Source organism: Anser brachyrhynchus, assembly GCF_964034855.1.
Source record: "Anser brachyrhynchus genome assembly, chromosome: 1".
In the NCBI taxonomy this organism is placed as follows: domain Eukaryota; kingdom Metazoa; phylum Chordata; class Aves; order Anseriformes; family Anatidae; genus Anser; species Anser brachyrhynchus.
The window spans coordinates 2172531-2186434 of record NC_137694.1 but is presented as its reverse complement, the minus strand read 5'-3'; the positions used below and the strand labels follow the sequence as shown (position 1 = coordinate 2186434).

General features: G+C 47.5%; 1 protein-coding gene across 3 annotated transcripts in view; it reads left to right on the top strand.

The window, feature by feature from the left end:
• EXOC4 (exocyst complex component 4) overlaps nucleotides 1–13904 on the top strand; it is a 380649-nt gene that overhangs the window by 306747 nt on the left and 59998 nt on the right. For all 3 annotated transcript variants that reach the window (XM_080577978.1, XM_080577977.1, XM_080577979.1), the window contains 2 exons: nucleotides 5802–5938; nucleotides 13627–13782. In XM_080577978.1, the coding sequence (XP_080434104.1) occupies nucleotides 5802–5938; nucleotides 13627–13782 (293 nt within the window). The remainder of the gene's footprint in view (nucleotides 1–5801; nucleotides 5939–13626; nucleotides 13783–13904) is intronic.

Here is a 13904-nt window from a genome sequence, read left to right as displayed (position 1 = left end):
GCTGGGGCTGCTCGGCCTAGAGGGGAGGCTCGGGGGGATCTTAGCAATGTCCAGAAATCCCTGCAGGGAGGAGCAGAGAGGACGGAGCCCGGCTCTTGGCAGTGGCGCCCAGTGCCAGGACTGGAGGCAGTGGGCACGGCCTGGAGCCCGGCAGGTTCCCTGTGCCCACCGCGGGCGTTGTGGTGCCAAGGGAATTGCAGGGCAGCCTCCGGCCCCATTGCGGCCTGAAAGCAGATCAGATGCAGCCATCGAGCGGAAGGTCAGCAGAAGAAATCAAGAAATCCCAGGTGGGACTGGTGGGAGCCTGAGCCTGCTCTTCTGCCAGTGCTTGCCTTGGGAAACGAGGAAGAGCGAAGTTATGAGAAAAGGAGCTGAAATACGTCCTTGCCGGATGCTGTTTCTTCATGGCCTTGGTTAAAGAGGAGGAATTGCTCTGCGTGTGGCTTTCTCCGGCACACACCGCGGGGCAGTGATGGTACCAAGGCTCCTGAGCCAGAGCATCCCCCGGCACCTGGGCTGTCACGGCTTTGCGAGGTGCTGGAGCCCCACGGCGAGATGCCGGCAGAGCACCGCGCTTCGCTGCTGTCCAGACCCAGACCCAGCTTTCACCACTGCCCAGCGGCTCCATCACCTCCATCCCAAAATGTCCAGCAGCCTCCAAGAGGTCATTTCATGTTCTCACCGCTGAGCAAACAACCAGCCAAACACCCACGGGGCCGGCAAGGAAGCAACACCAGCCTTCCAGGCAGGAGAGGAAACACCCCACCGTGTCTCCTTCTCACCCCAAGGAGACCTCAATCCCAACCACCCTGTTTCTGAGTGCAGCCCCTGCTCTGCTCCCCACCTCCTGGGGCCACAGGAAAAGCCGGAGCCTCCGTGACCCGCAGGCAAGTTTGTGACCCTCATGGCTGATTGCACAGTTTACAGCACCCAAGACAGGTGAGGTTGCTTCGAGCAGAACAGATCCGTATGGATGATGCTGGGACAAGCACAGGCTTCTTCCCCTGATGCGTTGATTTATATATTTGCAGCTCTTCCCTAATGAATAGTGCCCCAGCACGGGTCATTGGAGCCCCCTGCTGAGCACACCTTCTCAGTACCAGCAAAGAAGGATGAATAATGCTTTGGAAAAATGAATTATTTTGGGGGCAGCTGAGAAGCTGTAATTAAAAAAAAAAAAAAAAAGGCAAGAAAATACACAAATAAACGTCACGTGTCAAGGCATCAGTGTGAGATTTAGCCACCAGCATGCTTTGGAAGCAGTCCCAAACCCAGAGCTGAGGGTCAGCATTGAGGTTGAAGAGGTTTGCAAAGCTTTTGTCTCTGCTGTTCTGCCTTTAATTACAGCTGTGCTCTGTACAGCACTTTTTAAATTGTGGGGTGTCAGCTATACTCCAGCTTAAAAATTAGATTAGGCTCTATTTATTTTTTCCGTTCAGGCAGCCACATCCTGCACTCATCTGGTGCCTTCCTCTGCCAAGACATCTCAAGGAGATTTAAGTGATGGGCAATAATATACTCATCACCAACAACCTTTACAGTGCCAAGGTCTCTTCCTCCATCTGCTGCGTTTTCAAGAGCCCATCACATGCTGAAGATGTCCCTGCCCGGGGAGATTCCCATCTTCACCTTTCTTCCCCCAAGAAGTTGAAGAGTTTGCAAGTGAACGTGCGGGCGAGAAGCTGCAATTTCTGCAGAAAAAAAAAATACTCGGGGTGGAGATTGTTCCTCTAATCTAGCGCTCCTTGCCAAGAAGTCAGAGAAAACAAAACGATAGGTTGAAAATTTAATTTTTGTGTAGGCTTGGCTTGTTGCTTTGAACTTTTTCTGCATGTTGGGGACTCGCTAATCCCTGTTCTGTTGTGCCGTGCGCCTTTGCAGCCACCACAGGGATCCTTGGAGACCCCAGCTGTGTCGTGCCATCGGGTGCCCTCTTTCTGTAGAGGAATTCGGTCATTTTTAAAACTTAGGTGGGGTTGCACGAGTCAAAGGTGAGGAAGAGTTTCAGCAGTGAGGAACCCGGTTTTGCGGAATGAAGCCAAGGTAAATGTGATTTTCAAGAGAAGGGGGCTGTGAGGACAGAAAAGGAAATCCCATGACCTGTTGTTTCTGGGTTTTTCTGTATTTTTTTTCTGCCCCATCTGTCAAATGCCGGGATAATACCTCTGGGGCTGCTTATTTTTCTCCATCATTTGGGGCTGGGGAAAGCAGTACGGTCAGAGTGTAAATTATACGTGCCCTGGAGCTCCTTTGCGTTATCTGAAGCTTCGGCACAACTGAGAATAAGGGCTGTATCGAGGAGCAGTGATAAATGTTTGCAAAATACATTAAAGATAAAACCCACGGTGTTAATAACGACCGGTGCTATGCTGTTTTATCATATTACATTGACAGTAGCTAATGGACAGGAGGTCGTCAGAAGGAATTTCTTTTTATTTTTAGTAGCTGTAAGAAGACCCCTTTGAAACCTTCACCCCGATGTGCTGTAGGAGTAATGAATCATAGCCTCGGCGTGATGTTAGGATTCAGCACCACGCGGTGTTTTCAGGTGCGAGGAGATGAATATTGTTCGGCGGATGCGTTGCCTTGTTAGTGTGGGTTTTTTTAAAAGGGTTCATTGAAGTGTCTTGCCATAAAATTATGCTTTGATCATATCCATTTGCTGTTAATGAATCCAGATGGGTTAGCGGCAACTGGATTGTAACTCTCTGATAATACATGCGCTGCCTTTCATTTCCTCGCGCCGAGTTTTAGAAGATCCTGCGCCGGCCCAGCTAACGAGTCCAGCTGTATTAACATGGCCTAATGCATCCTAATACAGAGCATCCCCAGGGACACATGCAGATGTGTCAGGATTGCTTTGGAAAAGGTTAAAATGTTAGAGAAAAAATAGCCTTTACGTATCTAGTACAGCCTTCTTTCATATGGTAATTGTCTTTTTTTTTTTTTTAAAGTCATGCAAGTAGCTTAGTATTCTCATTAAATCAAAAGACCTTATTCTAAAATCAAGATATTGACAGGAGCTTAGCTCTGACTTTAGTGTTGTTGTAGAGAGGAGAAAGTAAGTGGGAGAAACTCTGTAGAAACCAGCAGTAGCCTCTCTTTTAACGTACGGTCTTTGGGTTTTTTAAGTTGTTGTTTTCTGGAATATTGAGTTATGGTATGAAATAGAAGTGGGGCAGGCTGAGAGCATCTTTGATTCCTCTTCATGTGGCTGCGTGTCCAAGGCACAAAGTTCACTGCAATGGGAGGACACAAAGAAGGATAGATCCTTCCCCTTGCAAACTAAGAGAGGTCAGGTAATGGCACGGGTCTCTGAAAAGCCCACCCCTCTCCCACCAGTAAAATACCAGTGGAAAATGAAATGATTATCCACACAAAGAGGCAAATCATTGCTTTTGGTTTCCAGGTTGCTACACGAGTTAGGAACTTTGGGGTTTTCTTCTTCCCTGTGTAACTTCCCTACGTAACTGCCCCATGGTAAAGGGTCAGGATCAGCCCCAGTAAGAGATGGTTGGATTTGGACCGAAGCTGCAAGGCAAATTCTGTATTTCCCATGTGTGCAATCAGACATTTCTTGTGGCTTTTGTAAGCACGTTGGAGAGCCACCTTGTCCTCTGCTGAGAGACAAACACTGGCCATGGGAGCACATTTTAAGCCATTTTGGTGCAAAGTGAGGCCCTTTTACAGAACCCCCTTGCACTGAAGGTGTAATTATGCCCTACCTCAAGGCTAGTGGATCTGATTGATCTAATTTCCCCAAATTACCAGGTAATTTTCACTCCTCACTTCCCAGCCCAATGTACATGGTTTAGGGTTTACTCTCAAGGGAAAGGAGCCAGATCAATGTCTCATTTTAGTGAGATTTGGGTAAAGTTTTTAAAGGTTTTTTTTGTCTCGCTGGGGTCAGCTCGATGTCCTGGCACGCTGGCAGCCGACCAGTGGGGATGGAGGCACCTCTGGATCCGTCTGCCCTATGGACCTCCCTTCAAGTATTTATGGACATTGATAAGATCCCCCGGAGCCTCTTCTCCACGATGAGCAGCCCTGGCTCTCGCAGCCCTTTCTCATGGCAGAGGTGCTCCAGGTCCCTCAGCATCTTGGTGGACTCCTTCCAGTACGTCCAAGTCTCTCTTGAACTGGGTTCTTGTCCGGTTCATTTGCTCGTGATGACAGCAGGTTGCAAATCCTTCAGGGTTGGTTGGCCTTACCTGTGGGCATCAAGTCCAAGACAGGATTGAATTTTTATTAAAACACAGCTACTTGTAGTAACAGGAGAAGCAGCATAAACACAGACATCTGAGAGGTGGCCATGCCAAAAGACGTTTTTGCTTGAACAAAACAATCCCAAATTGTTGCTAGTTCTGATATGAAAGGTCAATAGTTTGCTTAGGAGCAAGTTAATGCAATATGACGGTGACCAAAGAGGAGTTTCCTTCTCCAAGTGCAGTGGTGAGCCAAGGACGTCTCAGGCATGGCACGGTCGGTGACTAAGCCTTCATTTAACCCACCCCTGCTGCTCACATGCTAAGGAATAATCCTTGCTCTGACTGAGGATGAGGTTTGCAGACTTTTTTTTACCAAATCAGGGACAGGTAACGGAGCAGAATCAATTCCTGTCACTCACAGGTAACTCTGGAGGAGCAGGATTATGGATCAGGGCGATGCTGCCGCACTTTAATCTGGAAATCAATACCGAGAAGGAAGTTGGGCTTGTGGGGATATTGCAGGGACTATGATTTTGGTTTTGATGAGATTTTGCTCTGCAAACAACTGAGTCACTAACTCCTCTTCACAGCCTGATTAACAGAGAGAAAAAGCTAAAATCAGCCTTGATGCAGCTCTCTGGAAGTCCCTGGAGTACCCCCGGTATAACTGGAGTCCAGAGCTTCTCAAATGAAGCACTGCTCCCAAATGCTTCAGTCTCCTTCTACGCCTTTGTGCGTAGCTCAAGAGCAGCCCTCCATTCTGCTGAGCCTGATATTAATACAATTGTCATCAGCCTGGGACTTTGATAACCTTCCTTCTCAATTGTTCAGAGAAACAAAATCAAATACAGCCAGCAAGTCACCTTGGGGTGCCTCAGAAGTCCCCAAATAAATATGGGGTGCTATAAATCCAGGATGTTATCAGATGCACAGTACCTCCTTGTCCTGCGGGCTGTCAGAACTGGCTCATCTGTAGGCTGGGGAGCAGCATTTTCGGTTTGCAGCTTTGCCCTGTTGTTCCCGTGATTGTAATAACGCCGCTTGTCATAACAAAAGGATTGCAAGGTGCTACTTAACCCTCGGCCTCGGCAGCAAGCTTGTCCCCAGCACGTGCAGTTCGTGCAAATGTGAGCAGTGGGTGTAATCCCTAGTCGTTAGGATGGTCTGCGATCTGGGAGTCCAGAATTACTGGTCAGGGTGAAAGGCTCAGTGTTGGCAAGTCCAAGCAGAGCCCAGCAAAGCTGCAGGTACCTGGTTCCTCTAAAAATCACACGTCTGAATTTTGAGGTTTCATCTAGTGAACAAAAGACCCAGAGAACTCCTCTGGTCCTGAGCCACTGGCTCAAAAAGCCAAACTCTTCCAGACCCAATATTCAAAGCCTTAAGCCATCCTTCTCCCCTGGTTTCTGCTTTTTCCTCTTCCGTTCTGTTTTACATCACTTGGTGACACGGGCTGTTCCAGCATCTGCTCGGCGTCGGGGAGAATCAGCTGTACAGTTGCATCTGTGACACTAATTAGCAAAACACAAGACGGCTGAAATTAAGATATCTGCTTAACCTCTATTCATGCTCGTACTTGCCTTTCTTTTCCAGAGCACGGTGATCGTGGAGAAGACTGTCCAAGACCTGATGAACCTGATGCATGACCTGAGCGCCTATTCGGATCAGTTCCTCAACATGGTGTGCGTGAAGCTCCAGGAGTACAAGGACACCTGCACCCTTGCCTACAGGTATGGGCAGGATTGGAGATACTGCCCTTGTGCTTTTGCTGCTTGACATGAGTAGGAAGGAGTTGCTTCTGGAAACCATCTCTGCTGAGACACTCAGGAATAGTATTTTATAGGTGGGGGGAAAAATCTGAAATAGTGATCACTGCCGTAGGAAGAGTCTTGGTTTCCCAGGGACTTTTTGCACACCATGCTATGGTTTTGGCTTTTTAAACGTGGATGAGAGTGGGAGAGTGCATAGAAACCACACGACTTTTCTCTTCATCGGTCAAAAGGTGGCCTCAGGTTGGAGATGGGGAGCATAAGGCATCACATTTAACATAACCACTTGCATATAGCTACTGCTTGCTTGTAGAGCAAGTCAGGTCCTTTCATTTCGTCCATTCCATCCTTTGCTCCCAGGAAATTCACAATTATATTTTAATTAATTACATTGAGGTTGAGGTGTTCAGATCTCATGACAGTGTTGGAATTCATAACCACAGCACACCATTTAAATACACACGCACCGAATTTTGTGGCACTTTCCCAAACCTTCCTGTAAACTTACTCTTTCGAGGGGCCATCAAATGCTCTGTCCTGGGCTGTTCATCAGCATTTTGGGGGGATGGCTCTCTGACTGCTTCCCACACCATGGTGTGGAAGCTAACCTCAGCCTCTGGGCGAGGGCTTTGAGTCCTTTGGGCACTTGCTTTATCGTAGATTTCCTTGGTAACCATTGCTAAATAACTTATTCTCTGTACATCTCAGCTACCCATCTGTAAAATGGCCCTCCCTGGAGAGGGGGGCCAGCGATGTGCCCCGCACCGCGGGGATAAATGCTTGCATTGAAAGACACTAAAGATGCCGTCGCAATGTGGGCTATAATAGCCGCTATACATAATCTCCTTTAATAGCTAATTGAGGCTGGCGATAGCAGGGGAAGCTGAAAAAGCCCCTTGTGTTTTCTGACCAAAAGCATTAAGAAATTATTTCCTATTGCCTGATTTCATTCAGAAGGAGCTTCATCTGGCGAGCGGCTGCGTACGGGCTCATTATTATTATTAATAACACCAACAATAGCAGTGAGCACATATGTGGGCTAAACAGCGTCCGAGCGCTCGTGTAAATCGGTAGCTGCGTGTGTGCCATTGTCCAAAAGGCTCGTGTTTTATGTGAAACTTCACTGACTGCAGCCAGACAATGGATGTAATTTCTCTGGCTTGAATTTACAGGTCCTTCCTTCCTTCCTTTCCTGATACCATTCCTGGCTTTGGCACCTGCTGAGGCGTAATTAGGACAGCCCTAATTTGGCAATATCCTGATTACAGCAGGAGGAAAAACAGGAAATGTTCTAGTTTTGCTGCTAGCAAATGACTGACTGAAATAGAAATCCATATACATTTCAAATGATCCGGAGGAGTACAGCAGCCACCCCGCTCTCCTGGGCGAGCGGCTCGATGCGCGGGGTCAGCATGCCCTCTGCAGGGACCTCGCGTCGGTACGGCTCGGCACGGACCGCGGCTTTCCTTTGGATGGATAAATCTCGAGTGTCCTCACGCTGATAAATAAAGTTAGCGGAGGAATGACCGGTTATAGCTGCCTAAAATCAGGATACGCTCCTTAGAGCTGAATACTGATACGATCAGGCGAAGCTGTTGGAGCAAGGAGTGCGTATCTGCTCTTGAGATGTCACGGGAGTGAGAATTTGGGAAGCCAGAGAGATGGTTTATGCAAGATTTGCACGTGGCATTTGTTCCTTCCCCATGTGCATGCTTCCTGAAGGGGAATAGGAACAAGCGTGGATTAAATATATTCAGATACAGGTTCCTCGAAGCAGGGCGCTTGCACTCGGAGTCCTTCACAGCACAGATAGCTCCGTCAGGACGTCAGCGCTAAGGCGTGCAGAGCTGAGATTTTTCTTGTTTGATTTGCACTTGGCTCTGATTTTCTAGCGAACACAAAAACTAGCGGGGCTGGATGTGAATGGATTGGGCATTTATGTAAGTAGGAACTGTAGGTTTTCTTGCTTTCACCGATGACAAATTTCGGAAGCGTATTTCGTCTGAGCTAGGTGAGATGTCTTCAGCAAATCACGTGTGTATAAGAAGTTTGACACAAGCTGTTTGCAAATCTGAGCTACGCTTTCTGACTAGTGTATGGTGGGGAGTGGGAAATCAGGGATTAAAATGAAAGCAAAAATGGGAGACAGCCACAAAACCTCCGGCTGTGTTAGCAGTGTCATCCTAAGTCTGTCCATCCCACATCTAGCTGCTTCTTCAACAGATTTCTGGGAAAAAGATTTCTGGGAAAGGAGCTCTACTCCTGAGTTAAGCCAGCAGTTAAACCATTTTTACTGGGATTTGGGAGGTACTGAAAGGCCACGCAAGGAACTGTAGGGATGGGATAAAATCTGACCAGTTCAAGTTAACATTAGCCTTTCTTTTTAGCCTCGTGCCAGCACCCTTCTCAGAAAAGCTTTGCTGTTTTGAGGTCTAAAATGAATCTCTCTCCGTGTCCTTCTACAGTAATTTATCCCATTTCTAGTTAAGTTCACGTTGAAGTTGCATCTTATTTTCTTGTCCAACCTTAGGCTCTGTCCTGTGTGTCCACCTGCTTTTTATCAGTCTTTCTTCATCCCATCTCCACTGAACAAGTATTTTCTCATGCTTTTTTCAACCTGTTTGAAGAGTCTGAATTAAGTCCCCCAATTGACTCTCTCCAGTCTGCAAAACGAGATGGACACCTCCAAAGAGTGACTCACCTTAATTCAAACATGGCTCGGCTGTCTGGAGGTGAGCAGCAGCCTCTACCAGCTATGAAGACAGCTTATGGTGACCAGCCTCCTGGCTGAACTGTCTCAGCTAAGTTTGTGAAACAAGGTGGGGTAAAACGAGGTAAAAGAAAGGAAGGAAAAAAAAAAAAAAGACACGTTTCCAGCCAGCCAAAATAAAACTAAACCCCTTTTTAATAGATAAGGAAATGAGGAGCAGATGGATTTATCCAGGCTCTGCAGTCACAACAGGATTTCTCAAGTTCCAAAGAAGCACTCTTTCCACTCAGTTTAATACTTCTTACTGGTATCTTCTCCTTCTTATGTTAACTTTTTGATTTGTAAGTGTCTTTTTGGATCTAGAAGCTTTCCAGGCAGGGGTCTGTCGCCCTCAGGCCGTCAGGTACCTGGCACATGCTGAGCGCTCTTCTTTTAAACTCTTAGCAATGTGAGCAGAGCTCAGCGTGGAAAAATACCCAGGGAGAAAAAATCATTCCCAAAAACGATTGGCACAAGGCAGCAGAGTGCAATTAGCTCCTGTGGCCCACAGATGTTTTCCTAATGAAAAGCCTTGATCCCCAGCTGTGTCTGGAGACGTTCTCCATTGCTCTGCCCCCAGCTCAGGGGTCAGCGGTGCCAACCTGGGACCATTCCCACCAGCAGATGTTTTCTGGATAAAAACCACTGAGCTGTGGAGGGGCAAAGCCTCTTGCACATGTGCCATCACCCGTGCAAGCATTCACCTATTCCCTCCCCAATCCCGAAAGCTGGGTACAAACAGATGGCATCTTCCTTGGCCCGTTGAGCTGTGAATTAATTAGCTGATTATGGCACTGGTGGCGGCAAGTAACCCTATTACGGCAGCAGGAGTAATCGCGTAGGACTTTGGGAGAAGGGGGTGTTTGGAAGGAAGCACTCTGAGCTGTACTAAAACATGTCATCCTACCTTGTGATAATTGACTCGAGGACCCGAATTAGGTTGACATTGATAGGAAGTTACGGAGGCAGAAAACTGGCTGAGATGTTAGAAAGAAAAGGTGGGGAAAAAGGTGTCTGTAACTGATGGTGAAAGCTGGGCTTCTAACGGAGATCAGGGTATGTTCCACCTTGTTTAACATCTTTCTTAATGAGGGGGTGGTTGGAGTAAAACCAACCTGTCAATAAATATTAGGAGGTGTTGCAACTGTGGGAAAGAATGGGGAAATAATTCAGAGGGACCCATGTGGAAGTGGCGGTGTCCCAGCACTGATCAAGTAGAAGCACCCTTTTGATTTAAATGGAGAATTCTGACAAGGTCTCCAGTGGCACTCGGTCCCATGAGTAAAAACATCACCAAAAGGTAAGAAAAGTAGGAATTGTGTGAGATAGGCTCTTGGAAAATACTGGCCCTAGAAGAGCAAGGACACCCAGCTCAGTCTGGAACTTGCTATAGCGGCCAAATGGACTCCCGTTTCCCCTCCCCTGCCACCCATTCCAGAAAGCAGTAGGGTTTTTGAGGCCAGCAGATGCTAAGGATCATAAAACAGAAAGGTAGCTCTGTCTTCTGACTCCACCAGAAGATTCCCAAAGATGACTTTTATGCGTAGACATCTGAAGGGCTACGATACCGCTGTAAATAATTGAGTACAGAGGCCGAGTACTGAGGCTGCTATAAGGGAAAATAACGGGGAGTAATGGGATGAAACTGAGTAAAGTAAAACATGAGCACAGTATTGGTTTTTTTGTTTTTTTTTTTTGTCCAAGAGTTAGATTTGTTCATCTGTGAAATAGACTCCCAAGGGAAGGAGTCTATTACTTCAGTCATTTAAATCTGGAAAGGACAAAGCACTGACTAATATATTCAGTGGAACAGTTGTCCTGCCTTGGCAGAGAAATGGCCAAATATCATCAAATTCAGTTTTTCCAGCTCGGATGTCAGAGATTCTGGTGGAATGTTTTTTTTCCAGGGTGTTGAGCAGATCCCTTTTTTCATAAACGGAAAAACACTGAGTTCCTAATAGCAGCAGAAGGCCAAATTGATATTTTGATGCCGAGGTCTTCTGTGGCTGGAAACAGAATTCGTTCTTTTCTGTCTGTGGCAGATCGAACATGAAATTCAAAGATAAGGAAAATTTGTATGTAAGTGCATGTGACAAATTCATTTTCACAAGTCCTGTGTACTTACTGAGCAGAGGTTGTCTTCTTGGTGGCAGGTGAAAGGAGTGATAGGTTGCTCCGCGCTGGTGGGAAAAGAAGTCATCTCGGTTTCACGATAAATCAGTGTTGGCTCCTATCTCAATGCCATTTTCACCCTTTTCCTCTTCCAAACACATATACTCAGTGTGTTGTTACTTTTATTTCTATTTATTGACAAAACATGCCTTTCAGTTAATTTAAAATGAGACTGGTTAATCCACGTAACCCTTCAGAAACCTTCAGGGTCTTTATTATATAACCCTTCCCAAAATCACTATCTGAATGGCAGTGAGCTCTGACCATCTGTGTGCCCCATGACCATCCCATGACCATCGTGTGTGCCATCCAGAAGTGCTCAGCCCAGTAAATGCCCCGGTGAGGTCCAGGTTGAGCTGACGTGGGTTGAGCCAGCACAGACATGTCCATACTGCAGCACCCAGCGACTCTCAGTTGACAGAGCCAGCATTGAACCTCCGCATCTTTTCCATCCTCAAAGTTTCTGCCCTCTTTGGAGAAGCCGGTTTGTCTGGGGGACTGCAACAGAAAAACATCTATCCAGTGTTTGCACCTTGCCAGCCCCTACCGTTGTAGGGCACAGCAAAGATGCATTACTTCTGGATGCCTTGAAGTGTTGTGAGCAAGGGGTGGTGGGTGTCTGAGAGGCAAACACAGGTCTGGGGTGTTTTATGTATTTTTGCTTAGTAGAAGCTGATCCATCTCTTGGAGCACGGTGGAGATACTGATTGTGTTGTCAATCTGCAGCTAAGCCTCTCTGTAGGAACAGGGCTTCTGAGACCTTGTCTTTTCATATGCTTCATCTCTCAAGTCACACTATACTGTGTTTTTTTTCAGTGGGTTTCCCATATTCCCATTAGAGAAGGCAAAAAAAAAATCCCACTGCTGCCTGTTGGAGAGGGCACCACCATGCTCTTGCTGTGAGTGATGCGGACAGGGGACATCTGCTTCTTCTTGGGCTGGAGAAGCAGTCCAGTTGGTCACCATGAGGCTTGCCAGTGAAGGAAACTGGTGATAGGAAGTAGAAGGAAACACCAGTACCCCTAATTCCCACTTACCTTCTCTAAGAGGGTGAAAAACCCTTCCCAAATCCTTGCAGTTTACCAAAAACCCGAGAGAGGGAGAGGACTCTCAGCTCACCGGTGTGCTGGTGAAATAGGAAGCATGGAAGAGCACTATGCTGTGTGTGCTCATGGTTGTTCATGAGCAATCCCAACTCAAAAAATAGGCAGCTAATTGACTCCTCCACGCAGAGCATCTCTTTTGTCTCCTGCAATTGCCGGTGAGGATTTCAGATTACTTACGTTGCCAAAAATATTAAACGGGAAATCTTCGTAATTGGAATATGCTGTGATCTTTGATTCGATTTCACACGTACGTACGACTCAGCTGAAAACTATTATCGGATGTTTTGGATGACCGGAGAGAAGATTTGGGACCCTGCATTTCCTTTCCTTGCTTCAGACCTGCTCCCCAAGCGGGGCCAGCTGGTGTGCGGTGAGCTGGTGGCTTCCACCCAGGTCTGCCTGGGCAGGTTTCCACATTGCAGGCACAGCACAATCAGCAGCGGCTGGCGGGCTCGGTTGAGATTGCAGAGAACAAATGAGGTGTAGAGAAACTACCTCCTCGCTCTCGTAGCGCAGGATGACCTCCTCCGGTTGTGTAAATGATAGTAAGTTGGGTGATTTCAAGGGAGGGGACAATATGGCCATTTATCCCCTGAGGGACTCTGTCAAAGTGCATCAAGAGTTGTGAGCCTGAGAGGAATTTGTATCATAGAAACACAGAATCATTAGGGTTGGAAAAGACCTCCAAGATCATCTGGTCCAACCATCCCCCTACCACCTATGTCACCCACTAAACCATGTCCCCAGGCACCACGTCCAACCTTTCCTTGAACACCCCCAGGGACGGTGACTCCACCACCTCCCTGGGCAGCCCGTCCCAACGCCTGACCGCTCTTTCTGAGCAGAAATGTCTCCTCATTTCCAACCTGAACCTCCCCTGGCACAACTCGAGGCCATTCCCTCTAGTCCTATCACTAGTTATCTGCGAGAAGAGGTATCGTGTCCACTTGTATTGCTGTGCCCTCCACCTATTTGCTGAATTAATTTTTGGACCCATTCTCTAATACCGTGTGGTTTGCACATTTGTATGTGACAGCGATTTGAATTAATAAGTGTGGAATCATGTGAAGAGTGCAGTTTGCTGTGTAAGGACGTGAAACTATTGGAGAGTGTCCAGAGAAGGGCTACAAAGACGGTGAAGGGCCTAGAGGGGCCTAGAGGGGAAGACGTACGAGGAGCGGCTGAGGTCACCAGGCCTGTTCAGCCTGGAGAAGAGGAGGCTGAGGGGAGGCCTCATGGCGGCCTACAGCTTCCTCACGAGGGGGAGCGGAGGGGCAGGCGCCGATCTGTTCTCTTTAGTGACCAGTGATAGGACCTGAGGGAACAGTGTCAAGCTGAAGCAGGGGAGGTTCAGGCTGGACATCAGGAAGAGGTTCTTCACCGAGAGGGTTGTCGCACACTGAAACAGGCTCCCAAGGGATGTAGTCATTGCACCAAGCCTGTCAGAGTTTAAGAAGCGTTTGGACTGTGCTCTCAGTCATATGTTCTGAATTTTTGGTTAGACCTGTGTGGTGCCAGGAGTTGGACTCGATGATCCTTGTGGGTCCCTTCCAACTCGGGATATTCTCTGATTCTATGATTCTGTGCTTTGCACTGATGCGATTGCTGCTGGTTTCCCATAGGAGCATCGTGCAGTCGGACGAAAAGCTGGTGATCAGCGCCTCCTGGGCTAAAGACGACGATATTAGCAGGCTCCTGAAATCCCTGCCCAACTGGAGCAACATGGCTCAGCCCAAGCAACTGAGACCCAAGAGAGAAGAGGAGGAAGACTTTATAAGGTAAAACATTTTATAGCCCAAGTTGTAAAAGGGTTTTAAAGACAGCGCAAAAAATGGTAAAATGTGCTGGAAACAAAGTAATTACGGTGTTTGCATAGCTGTTGTGTCTCCAGGTCTGAGAA